The sequence below is a fragment of the Globicephala melas genome, chromosome X (genome assembly GCF_963455315.2).
Source record: "Globicephala melas chromosome X, mGloMel1.2, whole genome shotgun sequence".
Taxonomy (NCBI): domain Eukaryota; kingdom Metazoa; phylum Chordata; class Mammalia; order Artiodactyla; family Delphinidae; genus Globicephala; species Globicephala melas.
The window spans coordinates 111245785-111265507 of NC_083335.1; the positions used below are offsets into that span (position 1 = coordinate 111245785).

Genomic DNA, 19723 nt, shown 5'->3' on the forward strand with positions numbered 1-19723 from the left:
AATATTGTCTAATGAGCCATTCATCATTTTTGGTATGGGGATGAGCACAGCAGAAGGGTATGATTTTACATCGGGACTCCAGTTTCAGACTTGGAAATTTCATTACACCTATGTGGGAAGAAGTCATGGTGAGAGGGGTAGGAGTCAGTACCTATAGATCTTTGAAAAGGAGGAGATGGATGGAACTCTTCAGCAAAGATTTTTAATACAAAGCTCTCAATTTTGACCAGGTTTTTAAAAGGTATGAAGTGTGTGACACTAATTTTGTGCAAAAATTTTCTCTTTTAATAAGAGTACCATGGTATTCTGTAGAATATAAGGATTTAGTTTATTACTTCTACATTCTGAGTGAATGGTGGGTATTGGCTTTTGTTTCTTTACAATGCTAAAAATGAAAATTCTCTATTATAAAGCACAGTGAGAGAATGGATTTTTTTTGTCTCCTACTAGTGAAAAACTCCCTGAGAACCAAAAATGTAAGATAATAATAACTACTCTTTTAGCAATATCTTTTTATACTGTCCTTGCTGTAATTGTTACTTATTCCTAATTTGGTTTAAAATATTTGAAAAAACTAATCAGAGATGTGTTATTCCAAGAAGATGGTTTAGGGTGTATGTGTTTTATGCTTTTCCCCTTTTCTTTCTTCATATCATTCACATTTTTCGTTGTTTATTTTTATAGTATTTCTTAATTCATACAGAATTCTGTAAGAGACATAATATAAACCTGAGACTTAGTTCTTCCCTGTTTGGATTTTATTTCTCTGTTTACAATATGATACTATGTGTTTGTATTTTGTTTAAAGGAAACATAGCTATTGTGATTGTCAGCATTTCAAACACATAACCAAGTTTATAATCATTCTTTTTTCAAATTACTTTTAGAGTTTATTAATTAAAAATATGAAATAAATAGCAATACATGCTGATGAGTGTGTTTTTTGACAGCACATAATAAAAAATACAGTTTTTGCCAATTTGCTCATCAGGCGCTTTTGAATAGTTTCCATTTTAATGTAACACAACTTATTTCATTTTCCTTTTTAAAAGCTTTATTTATTTAAACCTTAAAGGTTATTATTTAAAAGTGTTATTTTTGTATTTTTTTGTTTTTTTTTTTTTTGGCTGCGTTGGGTCTTTGTTGCTGCGCACAGGCTTTCTCTAGTTGTGGTGAGCGGGGGCTACTCTTCGTTGTGGTGCATGGGCTTCTCATTGCAGTGGCGTCTCTTGTTGTGGAGCACGGGCCCTAGGCACCCAGGCTTCAGTAGTTACAGCACGCAGGCTCAGTAGTTGTGGCACACAGGCTTAGTTGCTCCGTGACATGTGGAATCTTCCTGGACCAGGGATCGAACCCATGTCCTCTGCATTGACAGGTGCATTCTTCACCACTGCGCCACCAGGGAAGTCCCTAAAAGGTTTTTTTTAAAGTTTCAACATACATGGAGAACAGTGTACAGCTTATAAATGAACACACTTGTATAACCAACACCCAAATCAAGAAATAGAACATTGTCAGCACCCTAGAAGCCCCATTCCTGCTGATCCCCAGTCATATCCTCCTCCTTCCCAAAGGTAACTACTGTCCAGACTTCCTAATATCATGGATTAGTTTTATCTATGTTTGAATTTTTAACGTGCACTTTGATCTTTTTTGACGTTTTAATCTATGTTTGACTTTAGGCAATTAAAGAATTAAGAAAAATGCTAAATTAAAAAAGAAAATCGTGGTACATCATGTAATAGGATAAGATGGGGGTTAAGAGAAAGGCATAAGGACCAGAGAATGATTCTTATGTACTATTCTAACCACAGTGTGGAGAATCCATGCTGTGGATAACTATTTATTATATATCACTAATAATACTGATTTATTTTAAGAGAGTGTGTAACAACCCTCCCCCATTTTTCCCTAGCAACAATTATTTTCCTAGTCAGATTAAGGGTGTTTTGGTACATGATTATTATAGGATGACTTTCTGTCTGAACTTCCTTGCGTATTTTATCCTATTGTCGGACCCATTGCCAATGTGATTCATGTGCCTCCCTATCTTAATGCATGTATTCATCAGGGATGCATGCCAAGTTCTCACCAATTCTGGCATCAAGGGAGGCAAGTGTTGCATGTAACAGATTGCCCCCAGAAAATACTAAAACTAGCAGATCGCTGCTCCCTGCTACACATGCCAGATGCTGTGATATTCACCATTAATTGACGAGATCTCTAGAGAAGACACCTGTTGAGTCTATTTTGATAGTATCTGATAAAAGTTCTAAGATAAGATCATTTAGTGAGCAAAGTTTACTAAAGTGAGAGCTGTCTTTTTTCCCAATATAATGTATGAAAAATTTCAAACCTACAAAAAAGGTGAAAGAATTTTGCAGTGAACCCCCACATACCCACTACCTAGGCTCTACCGGTTGTCATTTTACTATACTTGCTTTATCACTTATCTGTCCACCTGTCCTCCTGTCGATTCATCAGTCCATCATATTTTTAAATGCACTTCAGGATAAGTTATTGACATCAGTGCATTTCTCCTAAATACGTTCGCATGCATATCATTAACTTAGAGTCCACTGTTTATTTACAGGTTTTTTCCTTTTGAGGCGAAATTTACATATGGTGAAATACACCATCATAAGTGTACATTTGCTGAGTTTGACAGAAAACTGTCTTTCGGAAAGGAAATAAGGCAGAGGCTCTGAGGAAAAAGAGGGACTGGAAGTCTTTTGCGGCCTTTTTACCCTGCGTGTGTGATTGTTGGTGGGGAATGGAAGCTCTCCTGGGCTCTGGCTTGGATTTCTCCTAGTATTGCCCATTCCCAACATATATGTGTATGTTGGTGAACCCTAGCTAGTGGCTTCTTTAAGATGAGAATTTCTACCCCCACTGTAGCATTCTTGTTTAATAGTACAGTGGATACAGTAGCACTGATTGGAAGGTACACCAGCTCCTCTTGCCCATTTCCTGAGTTCGTCAATAAGAAAGTCATTCTCTGAAGGAGAATGGTAAATGAAACATTTTTTTTAATACCACCTTGCTGTAATATCACAGGGAGGCTTTTTAAAATTGATTTCTGCTTTATTTTATAAAATAGGGTACCAGATGAACACATCATCTTGGCCAATGTTCCTCTTGCGAACACTGAGTGGATCTGAAATGGCACCTGCAACATTCTTTAAGAAGGTGAGAAAGATGTTATGAAAAGCTTCCATCAACTGGGCTGTGGTTTTATTGTTTCAGTGGGTGCTTAAATGCTTTGTCTTCTCTGATATGGAAAGCAAAAATGGTTTTAATATTACTTGATTGGCAAGCGTATTAGTCTGCTCGGGCTGCTGTAGCAAAGTACCACAGACTGGGTGGCTTAAATAACTGAAATTCATTTTTTCACATTTCTGGAGGCAAGAAGTCCAAGATCAAAGTGTCATCAGGGTTGGTTTCTGGTGAGGCCTCTCTTCTCAGCTTATAGTCTTTTCGCTCTGTCCTCACATGGCCTCTTCTCTGTGCATGCGTGGAAGAGAGGAATCTCTGGTTTCCCTTTCTCTAGAAAAGACACTAGTCCTATGGGCTTAGGGCCCCACCGTTAGGACCTCACTTAACCTTTATTACCTCCTTAAATGTCCTGTTTCTAAATATAGTCACATTGGGAGTCAGGGCTTCAAATTATGAATTTTGGGAAGATGTAACTCAGTCCATAACAGTGGCTTGAACAGAAATTTATTTTCTCACAGCTCTGGAGGCTAGAAGTTGAGATCAAGGTGTCAGCAGGCTTGGTTTCTTTTGAGGCCCCTCTCCTTGGTTTATAGATAGTCGTCTTCTCCTCTTTGGGAGGAAAAGATACATGAGCTACGTATCTGCATCCTAACTTCCTCCTCTTATGAGGACATTGGTCATATTGGATTAGGGCCTACCATAATGGCCTTATTTTAACTTAATTATCTCTTTAAAGACCCTATCTCCAAATGCAATCACATTCTGAGGTACTGGGGTTAGGACTTAAACATATGAATTTTGGCTGGGTGGGGGGTGAGACACAGAAACACAATTCAGCCCGTAACAGCAAGTCATAAAAAAGGCTCAGTTTTAATCATCCAGTAGTCAAAATGAATTAGTACCTTCCTTCTTGACCTCAGATACAAAAAGGGGTACTCTACTGGAAGCAAATGTTTGTTATTATTTTTTATGTACCTTCAGAAGTGAAACTTCGCCTCAGTTTGCTATGTTAGTGGTCTCTTTGATATTGGAGAAAATGAAAGTTGAAAGTTGAAAGTTGAAACTTTCACTTGAAAGTTACTTGGAGAGATTTGGTTGCAGAAGTAAAAGAATGTTATAAACAGTCATCAGAAAGAATTTGTTACAAGGAAATACTTGTTATATAACAAAGAGGGAAAATTCCAAAAATAGTTTATGCTCTTGAGAAAATGTTGAAAGAGTACACTGTGTTAAGAAACAATGAATGAAAGCCAAGTTTTAGTTAAATTACGGGTCAAAATATTTCTTTCTCACTCTCTGTCCTCATTGTTTTCTCAGTCACTTAAATTTTATTACAACCATTCATATCAGGAGTGGTAAACATTGTACGTTTTAAAAACTTTTCAAGAAGATTAAAGATATAAAGATGTGCAGTGTCATTTGACATGATTCCTGCATTGCAAAGAAAAAATCTTGGAGTATAGCTTTGAGCAGCATGAATGCTGTAAGTGGGCTTGCCCTACCAGCAAGGGGCACAGGTGAATGCAATCCCTTTGGGCATTGTGTAAAGCATATATGAAGATAGCTAACAACAAAAGAGATGTTTAGTAGTAGTCTTTATTAAATACTTACTAGCTTAGGCTGTGGCTTTAGAAAAGCCACTGGATCTATTTTACTTATTAAGTTGCTTTATCAGCTAGTCACATGCCACATTATGTTTTTCATTTTTAATATTATAAAAGTAATTTACCTTTGTGTGGGGGGAAAAATCAAACTATATACTTAACTAAAGTGAAAAATGAGTGTCCATTTATCCCGTCCATTCCTCCGTTCTACTGTTCTCTCCAAAATGTTCTTCTTGACCTTTATCTGTGCATTCACAAACATATATGGGCTTTTATTTCTTAAACATAAATTGGAATATATTTTGTGATTTAGTTTTTCCCCTAAAATATGGATTTTTTTGAAATTTCCATTTCGTTTCATATATATTTTAGGTTGTATTGTACTCTTCTGTGGTATGGATTACCGTAAGTGATTTAACCTCTCCCTAAGGATTGATGTTTAGGTTGTCTCCATATTCTTGTTTAAATCATCTACAGTGGACATTCTTATAGAATGTTCTATAGTTCATATAGAACTTTTTATATAAGTGTGAATGCCTACATTCTTAGAAGTAGAATTCCTGGTTCAAAGGGAATGTATGCTTTAAGTGTTGAAATATACTGTTAAATTGCACCTTAAAAGGGTGTTCCAAACTATGCTCCAGTATTAGTGTATAGATATATTCATATTCCCACACCTTTACTAGCAATGAATATTATCTGTCTTTTAAAATTTTGTAAATCTTTTTTTGGAGGTGAGAATGGTAATGGTATCCCATTGTAATTTGCCTTGAAGTGATTACCAGTGAAATTGAACTTTTAAAATGTGTTTAATGGCCTTTTATTTTTCTGTGAATCGCCTGATTATAGCCTTTGCCTTTTTTCTACTGGATTTCTTTTCTTACTCTTACTGATTTGTGGGGTGCTCTTTTCAGCCAAGCTTGGAACTTGGCCAGGAGCCATCTTAAATCCTCACTCCTCCTTGACCCTGGCCTCTGGATAGCCAATTAATTAGGAAGGCCCACCTACTTAGCTTGCTAATTATTTCTTTGTTGTGTCTCTTCTTTCTAACCTTAATACCACTGCCCCTTGTGCAGGCTTTCCTCTTGCCTAGACTGTTCAACTAGCCTTATAACTGCCTATAATTGTCACCCTTAAACACAACTGCTAGAAATATCTGATACAGAAGCCATATCACATCATTCCATACTTAAAACTCCTTTGAAGTTACCATTTGCATTCAGGATGAAGTATAAGTTTGTTAATATGGCCTTTAAGGTGCTCTGTGATCTATCTGGTTTACAGTTGCCACTTCTTGCTTTGGATTTTATGTTCTGAATTGCTTATAATAGCCTGTCCATACCATATTCCTTTTTTTAGGCTGATTATCTCTGGTTAATTCCTATTTTTATTTTAAGATTCATTTCAGGCATTAAATCCTCCAGGATACCTTCCCTATTTTTGCCTCTGTATTCTTATACTTCTGTAGCGCCTTGTGCATATGTCAGTCTTTTTAAAATAAATAAATTTATTTATTTATTTATTTTTGGCTGTGTTGGGTCTTCATTGCTGCATGCGGGCCTTTCTCTAGTTGCGTCGAGCAGAGGCTACTCTTCATTGCGGTGCGCGGGCTTCTCATGGCGGTGGCTTCTCTTGTTGTGGAGCACGGGCTCTAGACGTGTGGGCTTCAGTAGTTGTGGCTCGCGGGCTCTAGAGTGCAGGCTCAGTAGTTGTGGCGCATGGGCTTAGTTGCTCCACGGAATGTGGAGTCTTCCCGGACCAGGGCTTGAACCTGTGTCCCCTGCATTGGCAGGCGGATTCTTAACCACTGTGCCACCAGGAAAGTCCCCCATATGTCAGTCTTTGTGGTTATTGGATTATATTATTATTTTCACTGTCTCTTGGTTCCTAGACTGTGAGTTCGTTTTGAAAAGTTAATATGGCTTTGTATTTGCAGTGCCTATCATACGTCCTGGTACGTACTTGTTTGTTCGATGAATAAAGAAAGGATGGGGGAGTACAGGAAGATGAATACATAGAGAGGGAGAAGATAGGTTTAGTTTTTGACATGTTGAAGTGCCTCTGGGAAGTTTGAGGAGGAATGACTACCACCAGACATTAGACACAAAGTATTTAGAACCTAGAAATAAGGTTTGGCTTGGGTACGTGGATTTGGGAGTTTTCAGCTTAAATGGTAGGGGTGGAAGCCTTGAGCATGAATGAGCTAGTCCAAAGAGAATATATAGAAGGAAAAGAGAAGAGTGTCAAGTTTAGAACCTTGAGAAATACCCACTCACCTTCATGATGTATAAGTACCCATATCAGGTACTTAGTAGAGGTCAGTTAAAAGGAAAGCTGATTCTTGACTATTTGGTAGATAGGAAGTTCATCAGTTACATTAGCAAGAACTGAAGACCAGCTGAAAAGTGTCCCCAGATAGAGTTAAATTTGTAATTGTGGGGGCAGAATATTGATAGAGTTCATTCCTGATGGCCTCGATTTACTGTGAAATAGGAAACTGACAAAGGCTGGAGGGAAGGATTCATACATTGATTGAAAGTCTACTATATTCTAACACCAAGGCAGAGAGCTTACTCTGTGGTTTAGGAGAAAGTCAGTTAACGAAGTAATGAATGTATAGTGAGGAAACATTATTGGTCTTAAGGCAAATGATAAAAGTTTGGAATAGGTGCCATGTGGGATGGGAGAGGGATCGACCTAGGGACATATGACAGTATTTTGGAGGGTTCACCTGAGGATGAAGACTAAATATGTGTAGCACTACATGTAATAAGCATGTGGGACTTTTCTCCAGCAGTGCTTGGAAACTGAGAATAAATAGTAAAGTGGATGGTGATATTGAACTAAGGTTTGGAGGTAACAGAACAAGGACAAGGGGATAAGTTGGTTTGGGGTGCTGAGAAGAAAGTGGTGATATGATGCACTGTAACCTGGATGTGAACGGGTGTGATAGAATGTTAGAGTGTTTGGTCCTCTTCTCTTCTTTTTTTTTTTTTTAAATTAATTATTTATTTGGCTGTGCCGGGTCCTAGCTGCAGCACGTGGGACCTTTGTTGCTGTGTGCAGGATCTTCATTACGGCATGCGGACTCTTAGTTGCGGCATGCATGTGGGATCTAGCTCCCTGACCGGGGATCGAACCTGGGCCCCCTACATTGGGAGCGTGGAGTCTCAACCCCTGGACACCACCAGGGAAGTCCCCTCTTCTCTTCTTTATACAGTGGTTCTCAACAGGGGACGTTTTGGGTTATCACAACTGTGTGTGTATGTGGGTGCTACTTATACCTAGTGAGTAAAGATCAGGGATGCTACTAAACATCCTACACTGCACAGAACAGCCCCTACAACAGAATGTTCTGGTCCCAAATGACAGTAGTGTCATGTTCGAGAAACTCTGATCTGTATTAATTCCTTGGTGATCTCATCTAATTCCTGGCTTTAAATACAGTTTGTATGTAGGTGACTTTCAAATTTATATTTCTGCTCCAGATGTTTTGCTCCCATCTCAGACTTGTATATCCAGCCTACCTACTCAGTATCCCTACTTGGATGTCTAACAGACATGTCAAACTGCTCCACCTGCAGCCTTTCCCATATCAGGGAGTAGCAACTATCCTTCCATTTGCTTCTGCCAAAAACCTTGGTGATTATTTCTGTCACATACTACATCCAGTCCATATGGAAACCCTATTTGCTCTACCTTCAAAATATATTTGAAATTCAACCAGTTATTGCCATCTCCGTTGCTATCAGGCTGGAACAAGCTGCCTTTATCTCTCACTTGGATTACTGTGGTAACCTCTTCATAGATCTCTTTATTTATAACCTTACAGTCTGTAGTCAACACAGCAAGCAGAGTATTCCGTTTAAAACATAAGTGAGGGGCTTCCCTGGTGGCGCAGTAGTTGAGGGTCCGCCTGCCAATGCAGGGGACACGGGTTCGTGCCCTGGTCCGGGAAGATCCCACATGCCGCGGAGCGGCTGGGCCCGTGAGCCATGGCCGCTGAGCCTGCGCGTCCGGAGCCTGTGCTCCGCAACGGGAGAGGCCACAACAGTGAGAGGCCCGTGTACCGCAAAAAAAAAAAAAAAAAAAGTGAGATTATATCACTCCTCTGCTCAAAACCACCCAGGGGGCTCCCTGTTTTACTCAGAGTAAAAGCCAGAGTTCTTACAGTGGCCTCCACAGCTCTACATGATACGACCCCTCACTCTCTCTCTGACCTGTTTCCTACTGCCCTCCCACTTGCATACTGCATTTTAGCCACTCTCTGCTTCCTTGTTCTTTGAATATTTCAGACACGTCTCCTGTTTTAGGGCCTTGGCCCTGGCTGTTGGCCCTGCTTAGAACACTCTTCCTCTAGATAACTGCATGGTTAATAATCACCTCCTTCAGGCTTCTGTTCACATGTCACCTTCCAGATGAGGCTTGTCCTGATTACCTTGTTTACAGTTGCACAACCCCTCCCCTACATTGCTCTCTGGATCTCCCTTTACTCTGATCTTCTCTCTGTCTCTGTCTCTGTCTCTGTCTCTCTCTCTCTGTTTTTGCAAAGCACTTATCATATAACATAGAATATATTTTACTTATGTTCCTCATCTTTCTCTTTACTAGCATGTGAGCACTGCAAGGTGAGATTTTTATTTTGCTAGCTAATATATATCAAGAACCTTCAGTAGTGTCTGGCATTTAGTAGGCACTCAGTAAATATTTGTAAATGAATAAATGAAGGTTAAAGGACTACAATTCTTGATGAGGTCAAAGAAGTAATTGATTAAAAGTAAGGAAGTAGAAATTAAGGATAGGAGTTTGTGATCACAGGTAGACTCTAGGAATGTAGCTGTAAACAAAGCTATAAAAAACTCCAGGCTTTATGGAGCTTACCTTCTAGCTTGGTAAATTTATAGTAAGCCATAATAAATACATGTGTATTATGTTTGATAGTTTTATATGCTAAGGAGAAGGGAGGGTGACATTTTAGATAGGTTGGCCAGGAAGGTCTTGCTGAGAAGTTGCCATTTGAGTGAAGATGTGGAGAAAGGGAGAGAATGAACCTTGAGACTACAAGGGTAAAAATATTCCAGGCAGAAGGGTAATGTAGGTAATGCTGAGACTGGCTTCAATCACAGGGATATGTGAAAAAGTAGCCTGTAAGGAGAACCATATTGTAGGTAAGCAAGGAGGGAGGTTAAAAGGCCATTCTTTGCTAGCCACCTTCTAGAACAGAATCATTTTCTTACAGTAAAAGAGAATGATCCCTTGTTTATTTTAGCTATTGCTTTTGCAAATTATATCTTTGTGTTTAGGAAGTCATTCAAGAATGGATGATGACAAACTATATATATTTTAATTAATTAATTAATTAAATTTGGGGGCTGCATTGGGTCTTTGTTGCTGCGTGGGCTTTCTTTAGTTGCGGTGAGTGGGGGCTACTCTTCGTTGTGGTGCACGGGCTTCTCACTGCGGTGGCTTCTCTTGTTGCAGAGCACGGGCTCTAGGCGTGTGGGCTCTAGAGCGCAGGCTCAGTAGTTGTGGCTCACCAGCTTGGTTGCTCCGCGGCATGTGGGATCTTCCCGGACCAGGGCTCGAACCTGTGTCCCCTGCATTGGCAGGCGGATTCTTAACCACCGCACCACCAGGGAAGCCCACGAACTATATTCTTTAAAAACATATTTTAGGGCTCGAGCCCTGGTCTGGGAAGATCCAACATGCCGCTGAGCAACTAAGCCTGTGAGCCACAACTACTGAGCCTGCGTGCCTAGAGCCCATGCTCTGCAACAAGAGAAGCCACCGGAATGAGAAGCCCGCGCACCACAACGAAGAGTAGCCCCTGCCCGCCGCAACTAGAGGAAAACCGCGCACAGCAACGAAGACCCAATGCAGCTAAAAATAAATAAATAAGTAAATAAATTTATTTAAAAAAAAAACAACACATTTTAAAGCAACTTTGTATCATTACCTTTTGTGGACAGCAGAGGGAACCATTTTGCCAGTTACCTAAATCTGGAAGGAGGTTGTTTTGAGATAAAGTCCTTTCATTTACTGTGTTATTAAAATAGTAGTTCCTTTGATTTTTTTAAAATAAAAATTTGTTTTCTCCTAGAGCTTTATTAATATTTATTTGTATGGCTGTACTTATGTAAGAAAATTTGATAGAGTTTTCATGAAATTTAGAAGAATTAATACAGTATGAAAATCTTTAGAGAATAAATTGCATTTTGTTTGTAATCATTTTCTGGTTTTTGTTACTTGCCAGCCAATAGTGACATTGATAACATACTGTCATATTGGGATTTCTTTTTAGGTTATACATTTGAATTTTAAAATTAGTTCTGTTTCTCTTGTCTTGACTGTCTTAAATCTGTTTTGTAGCAGAAAATGTATATTGCCATTTGATCTAGTTTACTTTGCTATGGAAAGGCTTACTCTTACTCTGTTGAATGACAGTGTAAGGCCCTGTGATCCTTATATGTGTCTTGAATGTTTTTTGCATTCTGTGAATGTCTAGCACAAATATATCAACCTCCATGGTTATACTTTGTAAAATCTGCCCCCCCTTCTTTCCATGTGTAATAACTGATAACGGACCTTTGGCCCTTTCATGAAGTGTCGGTATGTGACTCTGCTTCTTACTTACCAGCTATTTATCAAATACTTTGATCCTTGATCAATCTAACTTTTGCCCTGCTGACTTTCCGGGTGGGTTTTTTTTTTTTTTTTTTTTTTTATTTTGCGGTACGCGGGCCTCTCACTGTTGTGGCCTCTCCCGTTGCGGAGCACAGGCTCCGGATGCGCAGGCTCAGCGGCCATGGCTCACGGGCCCAGCCGCTCCGTGGCATGTGGGATCTTCCTGGACTGGGGCACGAACCCGTGTCCCCTGCATCGTCAGGGGGACTCTCAACCACTGCGCCACCAGGGAAGCCCTTCAGGGTGGTTTTAAGAATCATATTAAGAGTATGTAATTAAAAGGACTTTGAAGGCTAAGAATTAAGGAATTTTCAGATTGCAAGGCTAAAGGAAACAGAAAGCATGGGATGTTGAGATGGGTTTAAAGGAGGCTTCTTTTTTTTTTTTTTAACATCTTCATTGGAGTATAATTGCTTTACAGTAAAGGAGGAATTTTTAAAAGGAACCAATCTACCGTATAGGTTTTTAAAATTATATCTTGGTGAAAGAGTTAGTTGAGAGCTCATTTACTGTTCTCCAGGTGATTCCTTGGTTCATTCATTTAAAAAATGCTTACTTTTGGGTACTGTGCTGGAAATAACAATATGTAAAAGAAGTGATACTTGGTTTTAAGAATCCCTTTGTCTCATAGAGGAGTGAACACATTTTATTTTTTAAGTTTTTGGCCACACCCCACGGCATGTGGTATCTTAGCTCCCCAACCAGGGATTGAACCCACACCTCCTGCATTGGAAGGCAGAGTCTCAACCGCTGGACTGCTGGGGAAGTCCCAGAGGAGTGAACACATTTTAACAATAGTTTCACAGTTGAAGGCAAGATCACCTCTTTGGTGGGCCTTGGAGTGGGCAGGCATTGGTCAGGGAAGGCTTAAAGAGACCAGGAGAATTGGGCTTTGAAGTGTGGATGACTTGGAATTGGCCCAGCAGATGATGGGGTGTAGGGTGTTTCACAAAGTTGGCTATTTAAGTTTAAAATCTAGCTCTGATACTTATGGTATAGTCTTAGGCCACTGTGCATCAGTTTTATCTGTAAAATGGGTATAATAATTGCACTGACTTCATAGGATTGTTGTGAGAATTAAATTAATATGTGGGAAATATTTAAACTGTGCCTGGCATATACTAAACAATTGAAGGTTACCTTTTATTTTTTTTTATATATATATATATATATAAAATAAGCACTCCTTAAGGTTAACTTATTTATTTATGGCTGCGTTGGGTCTTCGTTGCTGGGCGTAAGCTTTCTCTAGTTGCGGTGAGCAGGGGCTACTCTTTGTTGCGGTGCACAGGCTTCTCACTGCGGTGGCTTCTCTTGTGGCTCTCGGGCTCTAGAGTGTGGGCTTCAGTAGTTGTGGCGCGTGGGCTTAGTTGCTCTGTGGCATGTGGGATCTTCCTGGACCAGGGCTCGAACCCATGTCCCCTGCATTGGCAGGCGGATTCTTAACCACTGCACCACCAGGGAAGTCCCCTGAAGGTTTAACTTTCAATATCGTTATTCTAAAGATCTAGGGGGTGGAATTGGCAGGTTGTGGTCTTTGATTGTGTTGGGGGAAAGGATGCATCTAGGGTAGTGGTTCTCAGCGTTGGATCTGGGCAATTAAAACATGCCCTGGGCCCCACCTAGACTGATTTAATCAGTAGTGCTGGCAGTGTGGCTCCAGGTGATTCTAATGTTCAGTCAGGCTGAGAACCACAGGTCTAGGACCATTTCCACGTTTCTGGCTTGGGTGATTGGATTGCTGATGGTGCCATTTACTAGGATAAAAAGCAAATTGAAAAAAAAAAGATGTTGCTTTTAACATAGCACTTGGTCTTTCTAAGAATCCTGTTAGCATTTGCATGCTTTAACTTTCTGTAACTAAGGAATACTTTTATTTTTATTGAACATTTATTTATTTATTTGGCTGCTGTCAGGTCTTAGTTGTGGCATGTGGGATCTTTCATTGCGGCATGCGGGCTCTTCCTTGTGGCGTGTGGGCTTGTCTCTAATTGTGGCACGTGGGCTGTAGAGCAGGGCAAGCCCCGCGGCATGTGGGGTCTTAGTGCCCTGACCAGGGATCGAACCCGTGTCCCTTGCATTGGAAGGTGGATTCTTAACCACTGGACCACCAGGGAAGTCCTTAAGGAATACTTTTAAATATTTGTTTCTGGATTGCTTATCATAAATGACCCCAGACTTGTGTGACTTTCATGTTCTTGTATCTGCATTTTATACTTGGAGGTTTTTTTTAGATATTACCTGCTGCTGTTCCTTCTCTTTGGACTTACTATCTTTCAAAATACCCTATAATTTTTATATTTTTAGGTTTGTTTGACTCTCTTTTAAAATTTCTTGTTATTGCTTCCTCCCCTTCATCCTGTCTGGCTCCCCTACCCCTGCTACCACCACTACTAGAATATAAGCTCCACCAGAACAGGGATCTTGATATTTTTGTTCACTTACGAATGCTAAATTCCTGGTACATAGTATATAATACATACTTCTTGAGTGAATGAATGAATGAATTACTATCAGGCTGGTTTTTTTTTTTTTTTAAATGTTTAAGACCTTATTTTTATTTTATTTTTTTTTTTGCGGTACGCGGGCCTCTCACTGTTGTGGCCTCTCCCATTGCGGAGCACAGGCTCCGGACGCGCAGGCTCAGCGGCCATGGCTCACGGGCCCAGCCGCTCCGCGGCATGTGGGATCTTCCCAGACCGGGGCACGAACCCGTGTCCCCTGCATCGGCAGGCGGACTCTCAACCACTGCGCCACCAGGGAAGCCCCAGGCTGGTTTTGTTTTCTTCTAGGTTCTTGGCTCTGCTCCAGAGTAAGTGAGATATTGTAGAGCAGAGTTTCAGAGGAATCTGTGAGAACTGTTTCTTCCTGTATTTAATTGATAAACATGAAGCTTAATTTTTGGTTGCTGAAGGTTGTAAGAATACAATTGAGCAAATGCTTCTTAATACATTTTAACAATGAAAACTTTTTTTTAATGTTTTGGTAGGAACCACCAAAGCCACCTCTAAATAATTTTAAAGTGGGAATGAAACTTGAAGCTATAGACAGAAAGAACCCTTATCTGATCTGCCCTGCAACTATTGGAAATGTTAAAGGAGATGAAGTTTATATCACATTCGATGGCTGGAGTGGAGCTTTTGATTATTGGTGCAAGTATGATTGTCGAGATATTTTCCCAGTTGGGTGGTGTCGCCTGACAGGAGATGTATTACAACCACCAGGAACTTATGGTAAGATAATAACTAACTAATACATGTTCTTTTATTTTCTTGAAGTTAGATCTATCTGCTCTTGGCATTGAGAGTAGGATTTCATGTCCAACTGAGGAGCATCAGGCAGAACAGCAAGGGTACTGTCCAGGTTAGAGAACTGGAGGTAAAAGTTTACAATTAGAATTTTTGAGGGCCAACACAACATCGTGGTCTGAATTGACAGTCCACACTGGGGAATATGGACAAAGCTACAAGTCACACTTAGACTATTGAAGCCTTGCTGCTAGAAACATTTTGGGGTGCTCAGGTACCTTTATAGTTGATATTCTATTTAAAATTACACATGGCATTCCATTGTTTGTATCTTGAAGATAGTTTTTTAAAGGTTGGGCATAACAAGTGTTATATACATGTTTTACATGATTTTGGTTGTTTTTTCAAGTTAAATTGATACTTTGATAGTGTTAAGTAAAATGTACATGTCCGTAAAAATTTTTGACTGTGGAAGCCATCATAGATCAGTATGTTGTTTCCGTCATGTGTTTATCAGTTGTAATGCTGCGCCTCCTAAGTTGAATATAGTGTCATCTAGTCTAGATATTTTCTTTCAAAGAAAAGTCATCAAAATATTGAAGCTTCTTGCTTGACTCTTCCAAGGACGTAGACATGCCTAACCTGGTCTTCTGTGATGGAATAACTGCTGAGATTTAAGTGGAGTCTAAGCACAGAACGCAATCATTTGGCCTAAGTTAAATGTAAACTTATAAGTGGAATCAAATGTAAACATACTTAAAATTTACCCCACTAAATTTATTTATTTATACCAGAAAAAAAAGATGGGTGTAGCAAATGAGTAGGTAGTGTGGTGGAGGAGGGCAGTGGCTAGGTATGAGCACATAGCCATATTATTCTTGTAACTGCTATTAGAATATTCTGTAATTTGGAACTTTAACACATCCCATTATACTACAATACTACATACCATGATGATCTTTTTGTTAGGTACCTCTTTGGTTCCCTGCTGCCATAATTTTAGGAAAGAGATGTTAATGGTTGATTTTTGTAAAATTTAGTGTGATACAGATTTATGTGCATATGATACTAAAATAAGACATGGGAATCCCCTCCCGGTCCAATGATTAGGACTCCATGTTTCCACAGCAGGGGGTACGGGTTCAATCCCTGGTCAGGGAAGTAAGATCCCACAAGCCCTGTGGTGTGGCCAATAAATAAATAAAGTAAGGCATAGTCTCTGCCCTCAAGAAGTTTACCTTCTAGTGGGAGAGGGATGAATGGAGGGATAGACTTTAAAAAAAAATACAGTACAGAATTAGCAGTGTAAAACTAGAGATGTATGCTAGATATGAAGGTGCCCAAAAGACCTCCGGTCTGTTTAGGCTGGCGGAAGGGTGGTCGGGTAAAGGAAAGCTTCACAAAAAGACACATGATGTGAGTATTAAGAGAGGAGAAGGAGTTTGCCAGGCAGAATGGAGATAAAGGTAGGGTGGACACATCACAAAGGTGTGAAATTGCACAGTGTGTTCTGAAAACTGGTGAGTTCAATTTGGGACATGGTAACTTTGGAATGTGTAGCCCAGAATGATATTGTCCTTGAGTATCTGGTCTCCCTATATTTTTCCTTAATAACGCAGTTTGGCTGCCTGACATAAAGACTAGATTTCCAGCCTTTTTAGCAGTTAGTTACAGCTGTGAGACTTAAGTCCTTGTCAGTGGGATAAAAGCACAGGTAGTGTGTTACAGAGAAGTGAATGTACCATTCTCTCTTCCTTCTTCTTGCTTCTGTCCTGCTGCTAGGAATGTGGTTGTTTTGGATGGAGCTCTATCTTGGATTATGAAATGGGGACCACATTCTAGGCATTTCGAAGTGGAAAGCAGAAAGGAGCCAGAGTCCCTGAGAACTTTGTGGAGCAGAATTTTTATACTGGCCTATTCCAGACTATTATTTGAGAGAGAAAAATTTCTGTGTTATATAAACCACTGTTTTAGGCTTTTCTGTTACTGTTAGCTGAATTTAATCTTAACTGATTCAGGGTAATTTAGGACATCTAGGTAGACATGTCCATTGGATGGATGTACATGCAGGTATGAAGCCTAAAAGAGTTAGGTCTTGGTTGACAAAGCAGGTTTGAGAATCATCACGTTCATTCAAATAAATACGTTTTGTGTCAGGTGGGATTATAGGTGCTGGCTGGGGAGTTGGTGTGGAGGTGGGCAGCTTACACATCCTGTTGATAGCAGTGGGTGTGATTTTATTTATAGATGTGTAACAGGTGGAGGTGGATCAACCACAGAACCTTGTGCGTCAACATTTAAAACAATAATTCTCACACTGGAATCACCTGGGAGAGCTTGTTAAAAGGCTGATATCCTGATGCTCACATCTAGGGGTTCTGAATCAGTAGGTCCGGAGTGGGGCTCAGGTGTTTCCACTGTACATGGTTTGAACTTTGAGAAACACAAGAATAAGAGATGGGTAGGGCTTCCCTGGTGGCGCAGTAGTTGAGAGTCCGCCTGCTGATGCAGGGGACCCTGGTTCGTGCCCCGGTCCGGGAAGATCCCATATGCCGCGGATGCGGCTGGGCCCGTGAGCCATGGCCGCTGGGCCTGCGCGTCTGGAGCCTGTGCTCTGCAGCGGGAGAGGCCACAACAGTGAGAGGCCCGCATACTGCAAAAAAAAAAAAAAAAAAGATGGGTAGATGATAGAATTCAATTTAGGACAGTGAGAAAAAGTATATAAATGTAGGAAAAGCACTAGGTTGATTCCCCCAACAACAGGAGAGGAAAGATTTTAAGCAAATAAGTATTCAGCATTATCAAATGCAGCATAAAACTCAAGAGAGAGAGCTCATTAGTGGTCTTAAGTAAAAGCATGGTTGCTAGACTTCTTTGAAAAACCAGATTTAGAAAGTTGAGGAGTAAATAGGAGATGCAAAGTGTTTTTTAAAAAGTGATTTCAGGGCTTCCCTGGTGGCGCAGTGGTTGAGAGTTCCGCCTGCTGATGCAGGGGACACGGGTTCGTGCCCCGGTCCGGGAAGATCCCATGTGCCGTGGAGCGGCTTGGCCCATGAGCCATGGCCGCTGAGCCTGCGCGTCCGGAGCCTGTGCTCCGCAACGGGAGAGGCCACAACAGTGAGAGGCCTGCGTACCGCAAAAAAAAAAAAAAAGAAAGTGACTTCAATACTTTCTGAAATATGCCTCCTCTGTCCTTTACCCCACTAGACAGTTCACCAGTTAATGTGAAATTTAGAACCTTTACCTCAATTTATAATCCTTTACCCTCTACCATTTATAGTTGTCTTAAATATTTCCTCTATATTCATTGAGAGTGGCATTATATAGTGTGATAATTTTGGCTTCAATCATAAAACATAATTTAGAAAACTCAAGAAGAGAAGGAAAATCTATTGTATTTATGCACAGTTTTGTCCTTTCAGTTGTTCGTTCTTCTTTCCTGGTTTTCAAAGATTTCTCCTTTTATCATTTTTTTTTTTCTGTTTAGAGAACTTCTTTTAGTCATTCTTTTAGGGTATGTTGGCTGGCAACAAATTTTTAGTTTTCCTTCATCTAAGAATGTCTTTATTTCCCCTTCATTCTTGAAAGGTGGTTGCTGGATATAGAATTCCAGGTTGGCAGTTGTTTTCTTTCAGCACTTTAAAAATGTTGTGCAACTTCCTTCTGGCTTCCATGGTTTCTGATGAGAAGTTTGCTTTTATTCGAATTGTTTTTCCCCTATAGGTTCCATTATGATTATGGGTCTGTTTTTCCTTGTAGTTCTTCTAGTATTTACATTATGCTCTATCTGTTTTCTGGCTCCATTATCAGGTGTGTACAAATTTGAATTCTCTCATAACTTTCTGGTCCACTGAACCTTCTGTAGTAATCCTCTTTATGTTTTTTTAGCTTAAAGTCTGCTTTTATCTTGTATTAATGTAGCTATACCAGCTTTTTGTTGTTGTTGTTATACCAGCTTTTATTTGGTTGGTGTTCTTATTCTTTCTCTTTCTCTTTCTAATGTTCAGCCTTTATCTATCCTAATCTAAAGAGATGCGTTTCTTGCAAATAGTCGGATTTTTATTTTTTTGCCAGTCAGCCAGTCTGACTGGAGCTTTTAATCTATTTCTATTTATTGTAATCACAGATATATCGGGTTTTCAGTATGCTATCTTATTTTGTGCTTTTTATTTGTCTTGCCTTTTCTTTGTTTTGTTTTCCTTTCTTATCCTTTTTTGGATTATTTTTTCTTATTCCATTTGTTCTCCTCTTGTTGGGAAGTTATACACTGTATTTTCCGTTCTTTTAATGCTCTAGGAATTTTAACATGCTTTCTTCAAGGAAGTCTGAACTTAATATCTTTCTTCTGCACTAAGACAATAAAAGGAACTTAGAATACTCTACCTATTTACTCCCTTCAAATTCATGTTATTACTGTTGTATATTTTAATTATATATTTTTGTAATCTTATAAACTATTACTATTATTGTTTAAGTAATCAATATTTGTTGATATTCACCAACATATTCAACATGTTCTTTGCTCTTTATTCCTTCTTAGTAGGAATCCTCCTTAATCCCTTTCATCTGGGATTAATTTTCTGCTGCCTGAGGTAGATCTTTGAGAATTTCCTTTAGTGAATGTCTGCTAGTGGCATGCTTTCTCAGTTTATGTTCATCTGAATATGTCATTATTTCACCTCCTTCCTTGAAAGACATTTTTTCTGGGTGTAGAATTCTAAGTTGACAGCTGTTTTCTTTCAGCACATTGAAGGTATCATTATTTTGCCTTTTGATTTTCATTGCTGTTGACAGTTCAGCTGTCATTCTATTTTTCCTCTGACTGTAATGTCATTTTTTTTCCTCTAGCTACTTTAATATTTTCATGTCATCTTTGATGTTTTTTATTTTCACTCTGATAATTCTAGGTGTGGGTTTTGTTGAATCTTGGCAAAACCACACAGATACAAATGATAAGTTGTTTACTTTCAT

The 19723-nt window shown here is 39.6% G+C and overlaps 1 protein-coding gene across 4 annotated transcripts in view; it reads left to right on the plus strand.

Moving 5' to 3' along the window:
* Positions 1–19723, plus strand: part of SCML2 (Scm polycomb group protein like 2) — a 108818-nt gene that overhangs the window by 50130 nt on the left and 38965 nt on the right. For all 4 annotated transcript variants that reach the window (XM_060292585.1, XM_060292583.1, XM_060292586.1 and 1 more), the window contains exons 6-7: positions 3101–3189; positions 14494–14737. In XM_060292585.1, the coding sequence (XP_060148568.1) occupies positions 3101–3189; positions 14494–14737 (333 nt within the window). The remainder of the gene's footprint in view (positions 1–3100; positions 3190–14493; positions 14738–19723) is intronic.